The 20464-nt window shown below is 40.5% G+C and overlaps 1 protein-coding gene across 2 annotated transcripts; it reads left to right on the top strand.

Annotated features, from left to right (window-relative positions):
- Positions 1-45: 45 nt before the first annotated feature.
- Sff (sugar-free frosting) lies at positions 46-19521 on the top strand. Of its 2 annotated transcripts, none has more exons than XM_071717883.1 (13): positions 46-1666; positions 5999-6179; positions 6257-6397; positions 6484-6634; positions 6753-6968; positions 7176-7375; positions 7507-7737; positions 8211-8515; positions 9364-9515; positions 9804-9956; positions 10288-10462; positions 11078-11289; positions 11668-19521. In XM_071717883.1, the coding sequence occupies exons 1-13, from the start codon at positions 1567-1569 to the stop codon at positions 11890-11892; spliced, it is 2442 nt and encodes an 813-aa protein (XP_071573984.1). In that variant the 5' UTR covers positions 46-1566; the 3' UTR covers positions 11893-19521. The 2 variants fall into 2 exon arrangements, with proteins under 2 accessions (XP_071573984.1, XP_071573983.1); XM_071717882.1 differs by having other exon boundaries at positions 11078-11307.
- The last annotated feature ends 943 nt before the right edge of the window (positions 19522-20464 follow it).

Here is a 20464-nt window from a genome sequence, read left to right as displayed (position 1 = left end):
CGAACTGGGAGCGCCGTGGTGGCCGTCGTCAGTTCCGTAAGACGGGGCTAAATTTCATTTCTAAAATGAGAACATGAGTTTAGCTAAAACGAGAGAAGATCGAGCCGATGTAAAAACGCGAAACGCGGAGTGAGGGAAGGTTTCGTCGTGATAGAGCTTCCTCGTCGTGATACAGAGAGCTCCGATCTTCGATCTCCGATTTGCAGCCCGGCCGCGAGCGCAATCACGCCGCTTATCGCTGAATTGTAACGATATCTCTTCGATGCACGAGTGCACGCGGGATAGAGTGATAGTGCGACTCGAGGAAAGGAGGGTAATCTCTCCTCCAAGTTTATACGCGCCAGCCTGATCCGAGCGTGTCTAAGATATCGCCAAACCGGGCAAATCCCACGTCAAGTCAAATTCGTCGTTTCGCGAGTGCCAAGCAGAGTGGATATCGTCGGCGAGAGTTAAGTGGAATTTTGGTCGTGAAGGGTTGGCGGAGGAGAGCCGTCGTAAAGTGGAGGAGTTGCCGATCGAGAGCCGGTCGCGGCCGATTTCGTCGGGGTTCAGCCACGTTCCAGCCACGTTCCAGACGAGACAGGATACCGTGAGGTCTCTCCTCGAATCACAATGGCGCCCAACTCCGTGTTCGTGGAATCGTGGCCGGTTACGATCGACTGATGCAACAGCAGCAGGCATCTTCATGGCATTCTAAATATCGACGTAAATCATAAATATCCCCCTGTGTCTATCCGTGTCCGCTCGATGCCGCGCTGATTCAAATGAGCGGACTACAAGCTAATCGTCGTTCCCTAAAACGTCTCCGGTAGTCTCGACGGTGTGCGGTGCACGGTGAAAGAGGCAACATGAAAAGAATTCGCAAGAGGCATCCGCCAAAAATAAAAGAAGATTATGTCAGATCGTCACAGTGATAATGCGTGCAGTGAGTGTGATTAGGTGCATAATGCTCTCGCCTGGGAGTATTTGGCGGTTTCTCATCGCCTATCGTCCAGTGAATGTTGCCTATTATCGAGGAGTAAAAATTTGGGCTGACGACAGTGAGATGGATGCACATGACCCGCGATTTACAACAATTCTCAATTAATTCGAGCGGAAGAGATACAGCGGTCCGAGGCCATCCGACGATCGCTTACATTCGTAAATAATCTGTGCTCGAGTCGAAACGTATGCGATGTTTTTTGAAAGAAAGGAATGGACGAGTACCGACGATAAACTGACATTTCACGTGTATATCGCATCGATTATCTATCTCGCATTCGAACTGCTACCCAAATGAAACTAAGAAAATATACGATAACTCGAAAACAATTTATTCGTTAAGTTATCCTCGAAGCATTTCCCGTGTTCCATCGTTCCAAATTATATTACCATGACAAAGAGCACGATGTCGCGTGAAATCGCGATAGAACACGGCAGACCGGTACCAGACCTCGCAAGGAAGTGATAACGACGAGCGAAGAGTGCGGAGAGAAGGGAAGGATCGCGATACGTTCGACATCGGCCGTTTTTACACGATAACCCTTCAACCTGGCGGACCAAGAAGAAGGTAGCGGCTCGGCGGCGATGCAGGGCAAGGAGAGCCCCGTTGGGTCCAACACCCAGGAGACCCATCAGTACGTCGGCCCGTATCGGTTGGAAAAGACCTTGGGAAAAGGCCAGACTGGTGGGTGGTGCACGGTCTCTCCCTCCCCCCCTCTCTCTCCCTCTCTATTGCAAATCTCCGTTGCAATCGTTATTGAGATCGACGATAGCCACAGGAATGTCTAATCAAATCAAGTCAGAACGTTTAATCAAATTCTGCATATTCGAAGGGATATACGAGATCTCGCACACGCGCTTTTCAGTGATAGAGTTTCGAAGCAACTGTTTTCTAATAGGAAATACTGAATTCACCAAACAATTGAGGTTTAGACTTTAGATACAAATAGACGTTGGTCGATACAAATTTGCCGCGAAACTTTCGCGGGACTTGAAGGTCTGCTGCATTGTGACATAGAACACGTGTAATTCTCACGGATTATCTCGCTGCCCACACAACCTTCCTAAACGAGGATATATTTTTCATGTTTCTTGAATCTATCTGAGGGATTGAGAATTCTGTTATCGCAATGACACAATGAGAATGGAGAGAAAAATTTGTAACGTGTAAATGATAACTAACGCGACGAGTTATCGCGGCACAACGATAATGGGATCGAATCGAAGCCATTCCGCGGCCGTGCACGACAAGACTATACTAGCCTTACGGCATCGTTGCATTTTCGTGAGCCAGCCGTTCAATTCGAATATCCGACCATAACTTTCTGCTCTCTCTCTCTCTCTCTCTCTCTCTCTCCTACATGGTATGTGGTTCTATTCTCGGGTCGCATTCAGGTACAATTCGGATTAGCTCACAGCGTAACTGTGACACGTGCAAATTCTCGGAGAATAGATATACACATTTTTTATATATATGTAACTTTCATCGAGGGGGACATCGAAAGGGCTCGAAAAACAACCGATATTTTGAATATATTGTTGCGCATACATATTTACGAATGGTAACGCTGTAAACTTGTACAAGTTTTCTTCTACAAGCAATTCGTAAGTAATCGCAATTTAACTTACAATGTGTGTTGCAACATATTTATATTCTTTGTCAGAATATATTCAAAAATAAATCAGAATAATTAAAGAGATTAAAGAGATTAGATAAAAAGCTTTTCGCGATATAAATTATAAGAAAAATAAATGAAAGAACAATGCAAATGTTTTACGAAAAGCTCGCGCACGTAAAGATTTGAAGAGAGGGGGAAATCTAATGCCACACTAATTTGCTCTCACTTCGAAGGCATTCGATGCTATTATACGATCGATACTGACATCGTACTAATTATGCCATATAATGGTTATAGGTATAGGCAGAGAATTAGAAACGTTTTGAACTTGAATGAAATGTAATCGCAGCGGTATCCCTAATAATATCTCATACCTAAAATATATTAGAAAATTACATTTGTTTATCGCTACACAATTATAAGTTGATAGAATCAGATTATATTCTCTCTAAGAGTCGCTGAAGGGCGTGAACCACTAAAAGAACATAAAAGAAGCAGAAGAAAACGATGAGAGGGGGAGGGAGAAGGAGGATTTAATTTCTAAATATCTCGTCCGTTCTTGAACTCCGCTCTAGGTATAACTCGTAACTTGGTACTCTAATAACAAATGTGGTTACGGTTCAAAGTTTGAGAGCTCCCGCTTTCTGCCACGTTTGCTGTACGAAAAAGAACCCGACGACAATTGTAAATCTTTATGAAGCAGTTAATAAGCGTTTTTAATTAAATGCCACCAGTCCAAGGGGGAATGGAAAGTAATAACGTCGACGACAACGAACGTACCAAAGGAAAAAAGGATTCGCCGATTTGCGCGCGCGTGTGTACTCCGCGTTGCGTTCCGCGTATAAACACGGGGGAGTAAATTAGCAATATTAAGATGAGACATTCTTCTCTCTTTCAATGAGCACTTTTTACTTTTTATTCATCTTCTATTCAGATAGAATATCTAGAAATGGAACTCGATACACAGATGCGAGGCTTAAATAGAAATTTGGTTCTTCGATCAACACGTAATTTCGTGAAAGCTCGTTAATGAATTCACGGCTCGGCTTTCAGCGGATGAGTCTCGTGGTGGTCATTTCCTCTGGCGGACTATATCGATCCCATATGCATCTCGAAAGGGGTGCATGCTCCGGCACGTGACAATACGGCACGTTAATCATACGAATGAATTCCTCTCCACGCTTTGAATTCCGTGACCCACACGCAGGCGAGGTAATGAAATTGCCGCTCATGCTCGCGACATAAGTGTGCGCGGTTTGAATTATAACCGGCGCGGATGGCGGAATCAATGGAGACGTTAGAAAGAGGAATATATAACCGCATACGATGGTTACGATGGTTACGAAGGTTCTCGCGGGAACAAAGATGCTAAAAACGCGAAAGGTACCTCGGTACCTGTTAAGCTTGGTGGGTGAATTGTAAATTGTAATTATAAAAAAAAAACGATGAATCGGCATTACGTTGAGGTACCTATATTCGGGCAACGCTTTAACCGCCAAGTATTTTTTTAGATATAAAACTTATCTTTTGCTTCTTGTCACGTATTCGAAGCAGATTCGAGATTAAATATATTAATGTCGTAAATTTAAATACTAGAAAGATTCGTCGTCAAACCTTTCAGCTGTTCGACATACTAACAAAAGACATAACTCGTTTAAATGCACGAGTTACGTACCTAAAATTTAATCTTGACAAATATATGTTTTAAATTGCGTACGACGGGTTCGAAGGTTTCTCTCTGCAAATGCATATGCTATCGACACCGTTAAATCATGGATGACGTAAATCGTTTGGGGGAAGTGCACTTTAACTCTCGATGGTCTCAATAGCCGCTAATGCAATTGCCACCGGATTTGACGGGAAACGTCGCGTCCGTTTAATTCCATAGGAATTGTCATCTCGTCAATCACTGACGAGACTTAATCTCCACACGTTTCGATTGAGAATGGCTGAAAGATGACCATCGATCATAAAAAGTGTCCTGGACTATTTATAACATTCTAGCGTAACGTCACAGAAACGTAACATATTTTTAGATGATATTTAAATATGTGCATGTGCGATACAGATACAGAGAAGCTGACGCGCACGTGAAAAATTATTTTTCACTCGAGTAATCAAAACACGTTGACCACTTCGCGAGAATCGAATTCCTGCTCCGCTCCCAATAATGTTCAGAGTTTTTGCGTAATCGCCGTGTAAAGCGTATCTTTATCTAGGATCAAACCCTTTAATCCTTCGGATAGACGCGACTCGTTACGAGGATTCTTAATTGCTCTCCATCGTCGATTCACAACGGACAGTTTCTTTCTGTATTTTTCTTTTTTTCTTCTTCCCTTCGCTTATCTACTTAAGCCATGTACAGCCGTCGTAGTGCAGCCATTTAAGTGGATAAAGACATTGTATGGCGCGACTCGTCGTCGACTTCCGACAGCGATTTAATAAACCAATTTTGTGCCAACCTCATAAATCCCATTTTTGCATTGGCTCTTCTTCTTCAAGCGTATTTTTTATCGCTTGTCGTTATAAAGGTTCGTAAATCTGATCTGTTGGGCGTATGTATAATTGTAATATGCTTCGTAATTTATCTCTAATGTGACACGCGTAATTCATATTACTGTAGATATAGCTACAAAACGATGCGATGTGGTAGGATCCGCAAGAATTTAATCGACAAAACATTTCTCGTGACTGTAACAGGCATTTTGTATCACACACGAATTAACATGCGCTTGATTAAAGCAACGTTATCAGGTATTCATACGTTACCGCGAATTCGGCCGATACAATAGCGCGTAATTAGGAATATATTGTGAGGAGCCTACACGGAGCGAATAATAACAAATCGATACATTTGTATTTGATTAACTTGAAATGTTAATATATTTCAGAATACTACATAGCAAATTGATAAAATTACGATTTGTGTGTGTGTGTGTGTGTGCTCGAAGCTTTTTCGTAGAAACCTAAACCGCCAACGCTGTCAAACTTCTCAGAATTTACCAAGTGGAAAAAATACCAAATTGCTCGAGTAAAACCATTGTGTTTGCCTGTCCGGGATAATAGTGTTTACATATCATCGCATACTCGAGGAATAACTCAATCCCCAAGTAATTCGTGCACGTTCCGCATTGATGGCTTGATCGATATTTTTATATATCATTTTTCTATGTTCAACTATGACCGCAAAATTGTGGCGAATTAATAAAAATCACAAATAAGATTTTAAAATTATGTTAAAGTAGAAAATATAATAATAATTCGAATTATCTCTATCATAGTGTTATATCATAGAGATCAAATAGTTTTAATAATTAATAATATAAGAAAACTTTGTCGACTTTTGATATATGCTCGCATAAGATAAATATTTTAATTGTTTTTTTTTTTAATTTTAGGTTTAGTTAAACTCGGCGTGCATTGTGTCTTGGGCAAGAAGGTGGCGATCAAGATTATCAACCGCGAAAAGCTTTCGGAGTCCGTGTTGATGAAAGTGGAGCGTGAGATCGCCATTATGAAACTGATCGACCATCCGCATGTGCTCGGCCTCTCGGATGTGTATGAAAACAAAAAATATCTGTGAGCATTGATAAAAATGTGAAACTTTAAAGTTATAATAAACGTCACGTTTATAACATTTTATATGTTCTTTCAAGATATCTTGTTCTGGAACATGTCTCGGGCGGGGAGCTGTTCGATTATTTGGTTAAAAAGAGCAGACTGACCCCGAAGGAAGCGAGGAGATTTTTTCGACAAATAATTTCTGCATTAGATTTTTGTCACAGTCATAATATATGGTGAGTCGCGTGTATTGTCGTTTATAATCGTCCGTCCACGAAAACATTCGGACTTACACATTATTTGATTTTGTTATTACTTTTAGCCACAGAGATTTGAAGCCTGAGAACTTGTTGCTCGACGAGAAGAATAACATTAAGATAGCGGATTTCGGAATGGCGTCCTTACAACCCGCGGGCTCTATGCTGGAGACCAGTTGCGGATCACCTCATTACGCTTGCCCCGAAGTCATTAGAGTGAGAGCCCTTAATTACAATCAATTTGCGATATCAAATTACATGTAGAAATGATATATTAAGTGAGTAACAGCTATTTGAGCTCAACGTCACAGAATCATTTGCTTCCTTTTAACAGGGTGAGAAGTACGACGGTAGAAAGGCGGATGTGTGGTCCTGTGGGGTAATACTTTACGCGCTTCTGGTAGGCGCCTTACCCTTCGACGACGACAATCTGAGAAAATTGTTGGAGAAAGTTAAGCGCGGATTGTTTTACATACCGCATTTTGTACCGCCCGAGTGTCAGAATTTGCTTAGAGGCATGATAGAGGTTGATCCCGAGAAAAGATTGACGGTAAGACTCTTTTTATCTCTTTCTAGTTTGCAATATTCTCTCTCTCTCTCTCTCTCTCTCTCTCTCTCTCTCTCTCTCTCTCTCTCTCTCTCTCTCTCTCTCTCTCTCTATCTATCTCTCTTTCTCTCCAAATATGTTAATATCAAAAGTATTTACAAACGCCAAGACATTTTCTTTTTAAATAAAGCAATGTTAATTTTTTTTTAGTTAACAGAAATAAATAGGCATATTTGGGTAACGGCGGCGGGTAAGGGCGAATTGGAATTAGAACTATCGATGATGGATGTAGTGCAGACGCACGTTATTCCGTCCGTGGAAGCGATCGATCCCGACGTGCTACAGGCGATCGCGAGTCTTGGTTGCTTCAAGGAGCGCGACAAACTCATTCAAGAGCTGCTCAGTCCAAAGTAAGATAAGACTTAAGACTCCTCTCTCGTAGAAAGACTTTGAATTTAGTTTCCGTACGTTTGATTGTGAGTGTTGGAAAAGTATTGAGAAAAGTAACTGTGGGATCTGATTCGCGTAAATGTTCTCTCAGCCACAACACGGAGAAGGTGATATACTTCCTGCTGTTAGAGAGAAAGCGAAGAAGACCGGCGTGTGAGGACGAGCTCGAGGTGATGAGAGGTGGCATGAGAGGATCCGCGGGACAATTAGAGGCCGATCCGCCAAGAAAACGGGTGGATACGTGTAGAGTGAACGGAAGTACCGCGCTCAATCTCGGACAGATCAGTCATGGCTCGCCTTTGACGCCCAGAAGGCAGTCCAGGTAAATTCATGTGAATTCGAATGGAGAGAATTAAAAATGTTACGTGACAGATCGTTTTTATATTTTATCGTCTTGTTGCGTGAAGAACGAAATCGAGAATATCCCGATTGCCGCGTGTTCTGCTCGTTCCGATAAAACTAATGCGTCAACCGTACTCAACGAGAACGTGCTGTAAGGGCAAGCAGCTGTGCGTTTCGCTTCAAACTGGCCAGCAATCGCGTGACAACGTCAGTTATCCGTACGTGTCGCGTGCACCGTATCACATGTCTCCCCGCGTTATTTTTCCTCCCTCTTTTTCGTCGATCCTTTATTTACAAGCCTGAATTCACGTTAGGTGCGAATTACATTTCGATTTGTTTATTTCCCATTCGATTACATATATTATATACCAACAAAATTTCAATCGAAGCGTCTAATTTCCTTCGTGATTTGAAGTGGATGATTCCATTAATTAAATCGTTAATTATTTGCAGCACGAGACATCACGCGCGTCGATCACCGAGCACCGGTGGATGTCACACTCATGCGTCTCATTCGCACACGTCGACGCCGGGCAGCTCGCCGTTGCATGCACCTGCTGGTCTGCTAAGTCCCCACAGAGCGATGCCGACGTCGCACGTGGGCCAGACGATCGCATGCGGGGCGCACAGACTGTCCATTGGTGGCAGTACCACCACTACTATTGCCGGAAACGGCGGCAGTCCCACGAGTCAAAGCGTCCCGACGCCGACGCCGGCACTCGCCAACGTCGGTATTGAACTCAATGATGTACAGCCTGGTAAGTTTATTATAAATATTATCCTTAAAATTGTGTGTATCTCTTACTCTTACTTTGAAAATATTGTCCCACTTGTTCGCCCTACTCTATATCGGTAAAATATAATAATTCAAATAATTCGTGCACTATTTTAAAATATTTTAACATATTATACTGTTGCATGTTCGGTAGTATCGCTGTAAAAAATTTAACACTAACACAGGAGTAACGCGGAACTATATATTTATATACGTGCAATTTATATACATTTATGCAATTATTATCCTGTACTATTTACTTCCTCTTTTCTTCAAAGTGCTCTCTTCAAACATTTTCAAATTTTGAACACTTTATATGTGTATGTGCGCAAAGGAAAGTGCGCGCGCGCGCGTGTGTCTGTGTGTGTGTGTGTGTTTCATATACCTACATATATATATGCACTGTTGTGGAGTACATGTATCGGTATTGTACAACACCGATAATCACTTAAGTTAACTGTTGCTCTTAAAGACTACTACCCCGTAAGCATGGCATAGCAGATTGTATTACGCTAAGTGCTCTCGTATTTATCGCTTAGCCGCGAGATTGTGTATCAATGTTTAAATAGAGTCCTCGAGGTAATTAGTATCTTACGTTTAACTGAACATTATTTTGATTTACATTTAGGACTCGCGTTATAATTAAACGAAATTGCGTAATTTTGCCTCACGCGACAGCTTTCCTCCTTATTTCGATCAACCATCACCTCTACTTCGAACAGAAATTTCGAAAGATAACTGATTAATTAAAGAGAAAAAGTAAGCTAACATTTTAGCGCTTTTAAGATATAAGTCAAGTATATGATTTTTAAGATATGGCTCGTTTCGCAGTAGTTGCGGTCGGCGTTACACCGCCGGGCTCTCCTCACACGGGAGCGGGATCTGGAGCTCATCACTGGAGATCGCGATTAACCACGATCAAGAATTCTTTCCTGGGCAGCCCCAGATTTCATCGTCGTAAATTGCTCACTAGTACCGAGGAGGTATGTGCGGTAACAGATATAATAAAACTAATTATTCCTTGTCGTTACACACATATTTAATATTCAAATTAATCGCAATACACAGTTATTAGCGAAAATCGCAGTTTTTCAGTCAGCGATTTAGTTTTTTTCCTTAACAAAATTCAAATATCGATGGATGTTTCTGTAATTGATGAAATTCTCCTAAGCGAAGATTAATTGAAAGTTCAGCGTAGTATAGCGCAGTAGGTGATTTATACTGTATTTTAATGTGTTGGTTTATCATCAAGTATTTATTGAATATTATAGGTACACCTCACGCCGGATTCTTCGCCGGAACTTACGAAAAAATCATGGTTCGGTAGTTTGATGACCACGGAGAAAGACGAAACCTTCACCGTTTTAGTCAAGGGAAAACCGCTAGCCAGTGTAAAAGCCGATCTGATTCATGCTTTTTTATCGGTGAGTGTACCTCGAAGCCTATTATCCGTTTTGGAATAAGTCTTGGAAGTATAAGCTTTAAATGAAGTAATAACTACTATCCATTTAAAAGGAGTAATATTTATGTTTGCGAGAATTGCAATCACAGGCGAAGCATTCGATAAAATTCGTTAAAGCATTTGTTAAAAATCTCTAATAGAATATATAAAAGGAATTCAATAATATATATGTTTACGTGTATGGTTTTCAGAATATTTTCTGTTAGAACTTTATTAGAATTTAATTATAATTATACCAATTCGATTGACTTCTCTTTGATATATTCAATTTGGCGTAAACTGGACGGTTGCAGATAGCAGAATTATCTCATAGCGTGAGCTCGCCAATGTCGTTCAGAGTAGAATACAAAAGAGGTAGTACCGCACCAGCCATGTTCCAGAGACAAGTGCGATTTCAAGTTGACATTAGCGCGATTTCGAAGCAGCCGAATGAGCCCCTCTTCGCCATCACCTTCACATTACTGAGCGGTAAGCGCATGGTCACGTTCTTACGACCTTCTCTTCGATTAGAAAAATTAGAATTCTCATCATTCTTAAATCAGACATAGCACAAAAAAGCCAAGGAACGGAAAAGCCAAAAGTTTAAACTGAAGCGTTCTTGGAGAAGTACGAAGCCTACGCGAAAATATGCCGGTAGATATGGTGGATCGCCTCGCTCTTAAGCGCTTGGCAGTCATCCAAGCGCAACTAGATCGATGTTACCTTGACACGTACAGCTAATATATACATGTAATTTTATGTTCTATCCGTATATGTATATTCTACGTTCGGTATGTCGACGCCATAGATTCCGACCTTTTTTCTGACGAGTCGTTTAATTTCTTACGGCCGACGAGAACAAGCCGTAGTCGCTCGGCTCATAAATTTAGTCTGTCAGAAACACCCTACGTGAAATCCAACTGTATTTTAATAAGCAAAAGCAAACTTCACTCGAGGCGCAATTTAAAAACGCTAATTTTCGAGGAAATCATATTAATCCTTGATGGTACATTTTTTATAGAATAATGGAATTTTTTCTTAAAAAAAAAAACTAGATATTGTCGAATTAAGGGTCAGACAATAAAGTCAATTCGATGTTCGCAGGAAACATCCGAAGATTCAGGCGAGTATGCGAGCATATTCAATCTCAGGTGTGTTCGAGAAATGTGGGCATGAACTTGGGAGGACAAAGCAGAGCCGCGCCTCCTAGTCCGAGGGCCTCGAGAAAATTCACCACAGAGATGAGTGAGAGTTCGAGCTGCGGCAGCGACACTAGTGAACGACTCTTTCTCAATCCTCATCCAGCTACCAGACAGGTAGTCTGTTTCAACAAGGTAGCGCATCATCCCCATCATCTTCATCTTCATTATCATTGTCATAATAATTAATAATTACCACTCTTTTATCTCTAGATCGTTCATTTCTCAAATGAAAATTCTCGTTAAGTTAGTTTCATAAAACCCCACATCGTTCCTTTTTCATTCATAATCTAGATTAACGTTATCTAGGTTGTCCGCTTGTTGTACGTGAATTTCAATAAATCGCTTTTTTAAATTTTATTTGTGGAAAATTCAAACCTTTTTTATTTTATTTTATTTTATTTAAGGCTACTGTAGAGATTTGCACGGGATAGCGAATGTTAGGAGAGAGCTATCACCGATTAACGAAATAACGAAGCATCGTATCGGTTTCAGATCGATTCGGACATCGAGTCGGATACATCTGTATTCGACGTGAAGTCGCCGACCCGCGAGAACGGTAGAAGAAGCTCGACATCGACGAACAATAACAATGCTCTGTCGGGCGATACGACACCGACGCCAGGCAGCCCGCCAAAAGCGGTGCGAAGTAACTCAGAGAGCCAAAACACGCCCGAGAAGAAATGTGTGACCACAATGAGTGGCAACAACATAGCGTGATACTACCAGAACCTTCGCTTCGAGTTTCGATCAAGTCTGAAAAGCCTATGGGACAGCGCTCAGAGATTCTGGTGAGGTTTCCTCTGACGAACGCTTACAACGCTTTAACTGAACTGCAGAAAATGCGTGAGACACATCTGTATGCGTATAATACGACATTGCAACAAATAAGATTGAGGTCTAACATCATAAATCTTACCGTCAGCAGTAGTAACAAGAAAATAGAAAGGCGACAATGTGGATAGCGCGCTTATTTGCGTTGTGTAATTCGAAACATCGAAACCATTAGTGCGAGCTCCGGATAAAGTTTTCATTCTCAAAGTAAAATATTTAATTTTGTTTCGAAAGATACACGTGTAAAAATTTTCCTCAAATAACTCAAAATTTAACGCTAGAAGCGATATTAAATGCAAACATCCTATTCTGCGTTCGTAAGCTAAATGGATCTTCGAGAGAGAGAGAGAGAGACACTATTTCCAAATCACCTCCAGACCTAAAACCGCCGAATGTCATATATATTTCAATAAACAAGCCTACATAAAGAATTATGCATGAAGAGATTCACGATTACTCAAGAAGAGAAATGTAAAGTATATTTAAAAAAATGTGTTTCGTGCGAAACTTAAGTGCAATAATATAACGTTACTGTATTATTTCGCCCCTACATACAATAGGTATTACTGCAAAATTGCATCGCGCTGTGTTAAATTTGTGATAACAAATGGTAATGTTGTGCTTAGGCATATTTCATTTATTAATTATACACGGGGAAAAAATGAAGTTGCTTCAATTAAACGTCGACGTCACGGGCTGCCACAAGCGTATGTAGTTAATTCAATTGGATATTATTGGACCAAATATTTAAATTATTAGAACAATAATCGGATGTTTTTTGTTCATTCATATTGATATTACATCAATAAATTTTATCTCAAATAACACTAATGCTGTTGATACAAAAAATGACGCTGTTGATACGTCATTATTTTTCCGTGTAGAAAAGACCTAATGCCGTTGCTTGGAGAGCACCACATCGTTACCCCATATATATTATAAATTATTTGTCTCGAAAGTTATAATTTTTATTCGCTCATCGCACAATTTTTTTGCTTACAATTCCATTACATCAATTTCCTTCTAGCAGCAATCTATTCCAACAACGCACCGCATATATTCTGACAACATAAATCTAACAACATTGACAAGAGACACGGTAGGCGCGTAGAATGCCTCAAGAATTTTTTGTTTACACATGACGGAAAAGAAAACAAATTAGAAAGAGAGTGGTACAAAGAAAGGTTTCCGACTAATAAAAGATATTAATAATAAATACACACGCAAGTCTCATGATCGTACGAAGCATAGATATTCGTTTGCTTTTTGCAAGATGAAAAGCGGAGGATGATCAAATCGACCATGGCATGCAAAACCCGTCGCAAAGTGAATTAAAGGCTAACGCGTTGCTGAATGTAAAACTCATATAGAAAAAAAAAATATATATATATATAGGTATTACAAAAGCAGTAAGAACTGCACTTCCTTAAGCGATATAAGGAATAAGTAGTTATATCATAAAGTTATTCTCAACACAGACATATCTCAAAATTGTCCCTATTGGCTTCTTAATAAAAAGCGATATGAGGCGTATAAATACGCGTCATCATTTTTAAGCGAAGGTTTGTTATATAAGACTACATCGTGATATATGTTTACGAAGAAAGGAGGAAAGACTAGATAAAGTAACGGAGGAAATAACGAGCGTTGAGCGCCCGGATATTCTCGGAGATCAATATCTTGAAATCGATCGATTTTCTGAGAGTACAATGTGGAAAAGGGATTGTCCTTGATGATAATCCAATGACGCGATCTTCAAAGTTTACACGATTAGGATTAGATTAGTAGGTGAGAGCGAAAGTGCATAAATGTTCGCACAAATCAAAATTGTGATTTTTTGGCGCGTGTTAGATCCCCCAATTAGGCGCTCTTGCTTCAGATATTACCTACGTATTATATCGCGCATGTGGCGACTCGTTCCTACATATAAATATCCGAGGGCTATATCTTTATAATCGATTAACGATACGGAAGAAGAGAACTAACAATCTACTTTTTCCGTTGCATTTCGGAGTGGCAAAATTTCGCGAGATGCAAAGCGCGGCGGTGTTTTTCAGTTAAAGGCTCAGCTAACGGCAGACACATTGTCATTCCGCATTATCAAGAAGAAATACGTAATGTTATAAAAGGGATTTAGCTGGATACGTATCGAAAATACTATTATGTACGATGAAAAATGCGTGGGTGAAATTTTATGAAAAGTCGTTGATCCTTAACTATTTTCAATTTTTATATAGTCGCTCCTATTATTATAGTGACACACAGACACTTAACAGCGACTTGAAGCTAACGAGGGAATTATCTAGAGTATTATTTATATGCAAAAACACCAAATCATAGATGAAACGTAAATGTTTCTTTTTTTCTCCATCGCTTTCCGAAAACCCAATTATTCTTTTTGATTGTTGCAAAAATAAATCATGACGATTCGATATGGCCAAAGACAGAACAAGCATTAATATCAGTAGTTAAAGATTAAACATATACAAAAGTTGGTAAACGAGTGTGTCATTCGTTGATCGTATAGGATAATTATAACGAGAAAAACGGAGACGGATATCATTACTCAAATATATAGATGCGATTAATCCGCAATGGAAAAGCCTTCGTTACCTTCCGTGCGCATTATTCGCAGAAAGAATAATGGTATCCTCTGAAATCGCTTGATAGTGTAAATTAATTAATCAATTTTCTGTTTGATATTTTTTACGTTGAAAAATCAGACTTTGCACGAAATTGTTTATTACACGTACGAGAGCAAAAATAATAGAAAGCGAGAGAGAGAGAAAGAGAGAGAGAGAGAGAGAGGGGGGGGGGGGGAGAAAGAGAGAGCAAGTGAGCGAGAAAAAATAAAAAAGGAATGAACGTTTTCGTTACACATAGAAAATGAATGTGAATTTAGTATTAATAACAATACAAACACCACACACACACACACACACACACACGCGCGCGCGCGCGTTCCACTACGTATAATTAAAATTAGCATAAGCTTGCAATTATCTATTTACTAATTGCGGTTAAATAAAACTACTTATACAGTGCGTAAGTATATTATAATAAGAAAATGGGAGGAGGGACGGAATAGTGGGTGGACGGACGTATGGTTAGAGAAAGAGAGAAAGGGGATATATATATATATAAAACAAATTACCGGCCATATTAAATTAGGATTTTATATTGTGCAAGTCTGTGAGTCAAGAATGTGAGCTAAGGGAGGAAAGCTAAAGCAATTTTGGTATGCAAATCCATATTAACAATTCAAGCGAATTACAATACAGTTCTGCGTGTAAAGATATAAATTTCGTGACAAATCTGTCACCTGTTTCGTAAAAGGCAAACTGAGGGGAATCCGCGTGATATTTTCGTAGGTCGATCCAGAGCGCGCTAGAGCGATACTTAGCGAATGTATTATAGATGATACAGAGGGTGCGTTGCATCGATCCTCGACGAAATATCTCGCCGATAGCTGTGCCACTGACGTAACATCGCGAAGTCTCTTGTACGAAAGAAAGAACACAAGATTACTCGCTATCTCTTAACGTGTCTCCGACTTATTTTTCGATTCGCTTTTGCGCGCCGCGCCGCGCCGCGCCATGCCGCGATCTAGCGTGCGAGCGATCACGCGATCGGTCCTCAATGTCCTCATGCATGTACGTATAGTATGTACGTGCGAGATCGTTACCCGGCCGAAGAATTTGCTTAAGAGCGGCGACGTAGCACGAGAGAGCGCGAATATCGATCGCGTCGCTGCACAGCCAAATGCGATTTTGAGACTTGCAATTTATTCAACCGGACGACAAGGTCGTTCAGAAGGTATCTTTCTCGCGAAATGGTTAATAAGTTTCGAACTTCGCAACCGTCTCTTCGCCGTCATGCATGTCGCGTTCGCGCCGATCTCTTTCCGCTGAATCATCAAGTATCGGTGATAATGACGAACGAACGTACGCTTTCCCGATAGCTTGGAGCTCGCGCGCGGATCGTAGCAAAATTGTCTCGCCGCAAAGGCGCGTAGGTCTGCAGGCATTATACAAATTCCCGACGTACCGTACTTTTAAGGCATTATAAGCTAGGTTGAATATAGAAAATTTTTATACGATTTATAAGACAATGCAATTTGCGCATGCGATCGATTAATTTATTACACACGCACGTTTCCTTGTTGGCGTTTTTGTTAAATGTGCACTATATTCTTCGGGGCGCGGTGTGTCCCGCGGCCATCCCGCTAATCCCGCTGACTGTGAGTATTGCGAGTTCCGTCGTGATCGAAGCGTGTCGGGCGACAGTGATACAACCCTCTGAGTTCCAAACATTATTTTCTTCCAAATCAAATGTGTCTTATATTTAATTAGGTTGAGAATAATTCGTGAAACACCAAAAATAAGATAATAAAAAAATTCTCACTCTCTTTGATTCTTACGGGCATGCACAAGATCGCGACGTTGGGCATGTATTCTAGATGTATATATATGTATGTAGGACTCAGAGGGAAAAATAAGTAAATGTGGCGACAGGAATCGTGCGCGGGTCGCCGCGACGTGCCTCGCGCCTCGCGTCGTCCTCGCATTTCCTCGAGGACGCGTATTATCTATTGTAAGATAGCTCTTGTCTCCAAGTGAAAAATTCCGCGTGGTTTATTATTATCATGCTTCTCCCTATTATATCGCGCGCATCCATATAATAATAATATTTATCGTGCGTCTTTCGTAATCTCTCGGCGCGACCGTCGCGCCTATCGTGTGTACCTATCTCTTTGACTGTCACTTTGATCTTTCGTAGCCGCGACAAACGACGAGGTCCAATTAGTTTTAGCCAAGATTTAGTGAAAGCGGGGAAGTAGAAGAGCTCACCAAATATTCGTGATATCGAAGTTAATCTAGGCAACAAGAATGTCGAAGAGATGTCCTCGTTTTCCAGACATCCAAAGTCTGAGTTGTCTAGGAAGTCGCGTTGCGATTTGCGATGCAAACTGACCGCGACTAGGAACGCTTCTTTTTACGGTATACATCGCGTCACGCTTATCGGTTGCAAGTTGCAACCGATGCACCACCAATATCGCACTGATCGCCGGGTCTTGTAAATCAGCACGTACCTCTTGTCCTCTTATCATCGCTCGTAGACCACGTAGACACGATTAGCGAGTAGTATGTGGGACTCGAGAGAGCATGCTAGGTTCCATCGACGCGCGACGGTCGACGAAGACGAAGTAGCTTTCTCTCTCGTACAACTGGGCGTCGACGCCTCTCTCGAATCTAAAATTATAAAATAACGGACAATTGTCAAACTGATCGTGCATCGCTAGAGAGGTAACGAAATTTTGCGATCGAATAGGATAGGGATTGAAAGACGAAATCACTTTAAATTTCAAGTTAATTTTGCGTCGGCGAAAGGACGATTTGAATCGATCCCAATTGTAATTAAACATTATTTATGCGGGAAGGAACTAGATAATTTCTCAAAATACAGTTAGTTTCTCAAATACAGTTATTTTTTAGAAGAGCATTAGAACTGCAATCTTATTACTACTCTACTATAATGTAATAATTAACAGGAAATAATAATTTCTAAATATATGTTCTCTTCTGATAGTCGCTTCGCATATTTAGCAATATTTTGCAATAAAAATCCAAAAATTGGCGACTAGTTCCTTCCTTTTTACGTTCATAATTACGTTCGACATAAAGGTGGGTATACACCTAGCGAACGAACATCGAACGAACAGCGAATTCGGTAAATGTATACGCCCTATTCGCGTTCGCTTTGGCGTATACATTTACCGAATTCGCTGTTCGTTCGGTGTTCGTTCGCTAGGTGTATACCCACCTTTAAAGGGAACGCTTCTCCCTCGCGTTATCGCGTTCGAAGTAGGCTCGAGTTTTCTTTTCCTCGAACTCCTCAAACAACAGCAAAAGCGCCGCGGAACGTGAATCAGTAATTTTTCAAATCTCCCTCGCGTTACGAGCTTCGATCTATAGTAGTCGCGCGTACGTAGTATGTGCTCTGAATATTTAGTGACGTCCAGACAAACTGACAATAACGGCTGTGAGTGAGCGGTATTCTTTTCAGCAAAAATCTGTTGTAGCGTAAACCGCATTCCGCTCGATTTGCCCGTGTGAATCGGACGATCATCGTGTCCGATCGATATTACTACACATACACCACAATTTTAACGTACACACACACACACACACACACACACACACACACACACACACACATACATAGTACGCATAAAAGCGCATGCACGCATCGATTGACTTGTATCTATCGGAATTACAATGAACTTTTTTCGATCGATACGGCTCGTATCGTTTTCCTTTGCACTCTAATTTTCGACACTTACAGCCTGGAGCCGCATTTTAGCATCCCACGTTTGTAGTAAGCCACGTTTCGGGAAAATTTCGAGGGCTCACTTATATTACATCGCGAATACATCTTACATCTTACTCGAACGTCGTACCAGATTCATGCAATTAGCCTGAGAAAAGAAAAACGCTGAAATTCGATGCACTCGCAGTGAACTATTTTTTTACGAATGATAAAAATTGTCCTTGCGGTTATATGCCGATACTGATATTAGTGATATTATAAGCAAATAAGCGATACTAATCTATTGTATATGGACGATTAGATTCCCTTCGCACGCGAATTACAATGGTAACGAGTAACGACTAACGACACGCGTACCTATACGTATTGTGATTCAAGTGTCACGGACCGGCGAAATAAGTGAACCGCATATTCCCACACACCCACGCATACACACGACACACGACACACGATACACATACACATGACAGACACACGTATTCTTTTGAGCAATCGTCGATCATTCGAGATAGAATTTCCTTCTTGCGGGTACGTGATAGTTTTTTCATAATCATATTATACAAAGTGAAAAGCGCGACACCGTAGCACGTACATATTTGCGTTGTACGAAATTCTGCTTTCGTTTAGAAAAGAGAAAAGAGAGAAGATAACGCGCGACGCAGCGCGAGAATTTGCGAATCTGTATACGCAATCTGCGCCAAGCGATTAATTTTCCGTCACGCGACTTTCATCGCATCAAACGTGCATGTACCATTGTTTTACTTAAATCTTATTTGTTGAATATCGATTTACGCGCTGCGTTTACCTACTTATCGCGCGTACCGATTGTTCCGATACGCACGTCGTTTTAGTACGGGGCGATTTAAAAGAACGACGATGTATAAAGCGCGATGTATTTAGCGCGGGGTGATTATTACCGAGATGGTCACGTGTCACATGCAATGACTATGAATTATTATGTATTATGCATTATGTATTATTATTATATTATTATATTATATTATATTATATTATATTATTATTATTACTATTATTATGAAAATATATCGCGTTAGTTTTTGAACAAACGAATAAAAACACTAGGGGCGGGGAAATAAAAATTGTAACATATTTGTTGATGGCCAATATCAAATATGTATAAAAGTAATAATAATGCAACATTAATAATAAACAGATATTATTAAATCCGCTTGTCTTGTAAATAAAATCACAAAACTTAGTTTCTAAAAATTTAAATAAAATCACAAAACTTAGTTTCTAAAAATTTAAATATAATAATATTCTAATTTCGATGATGCAACAAGAATGTAAATCGTTCTGTAATTTAATTGTTACTCCATTATTTAGCAAACAACGATTTTACCGACAGTAATTGCTTCGAAGTTTTGACTGTAAAGCGAATGCAGATAGAGTACCAAGTACCAAACGAGATTCGTAAACCAATCTTATTTTTGGAAGCTCGTTTATCATCCTATACTTTAAACGAATCATAACCATTTTAACGCACAGAGATTTTTTTTTAAAGAAGATTCACCGCGTTATATGAAATAAATTGTATTAAGAGTGCATTATATCAATTTTCATAATTAATTTTCAATTTCAAGGAATTCGTCGAGAATTATATTATAGTTGTGGACGTATTTTTTGGAAGTAGTTAAAATCTATTTCAGATTTCAGAAGAAAAGCGTGGAGAAATATCTTTGACATTAACGAAAAAGGTTCGTAAAACAATGATAAATATAATTCGTTACCGCAAATATCAAAGATTAATGAGATAAACGGGAGACGGAGGTGAATGCTCGATCGGAAGGAATTCGCCCTGCATTGTGCCGTATATGAATCGTCCACAAAGAAATTGGTCGCGCGACGACGTTCAACGGTCGGCCAACCGAGCCAACGCGCAACGTGACTGTGCACTGTGGAGTAGGGTGGAGGATAAAAGCGGGAAATGCGGGAATCTCGATGGAGATTCGCTGGCTTCTCGAGAGAGGGTTGTCGCGGGACAACCCGTACAATCGAGCTGAAGCGGCTAGAGCGAAGCAGGAGCAGCGGAGCAGGGGCCGAAGGGGACGATTTCGCGGTCGCGGCGTCGCGCCGTCGTAGGTTCGATGCCAAAGAGCGAAGCGCT

The sequence above is a fragment of the Temnothorax nylanderi genome, unplaced genomic scaffold (genome assembly GCF_030848795.1).
Source record: "Temnothorax nylanderi isolate EJ_2023f unplaced genomic scaffold, tnyl_v1.0 TNYL_tig0228_pilon, whole genome shotgun sequence".
Classification (NCBI taxonomy): Eukaryota; Metazoa; Arthropoda; class Insecta; order Hymenoptera; family Formicidae; genus Temnothorax; species Temnothorax nylanderi.
The sequence above is the reverse complement of the archived record's forward strand: the minus strand, read 5'-3'. Positions and strand labels throughout refer to the sequence as shown.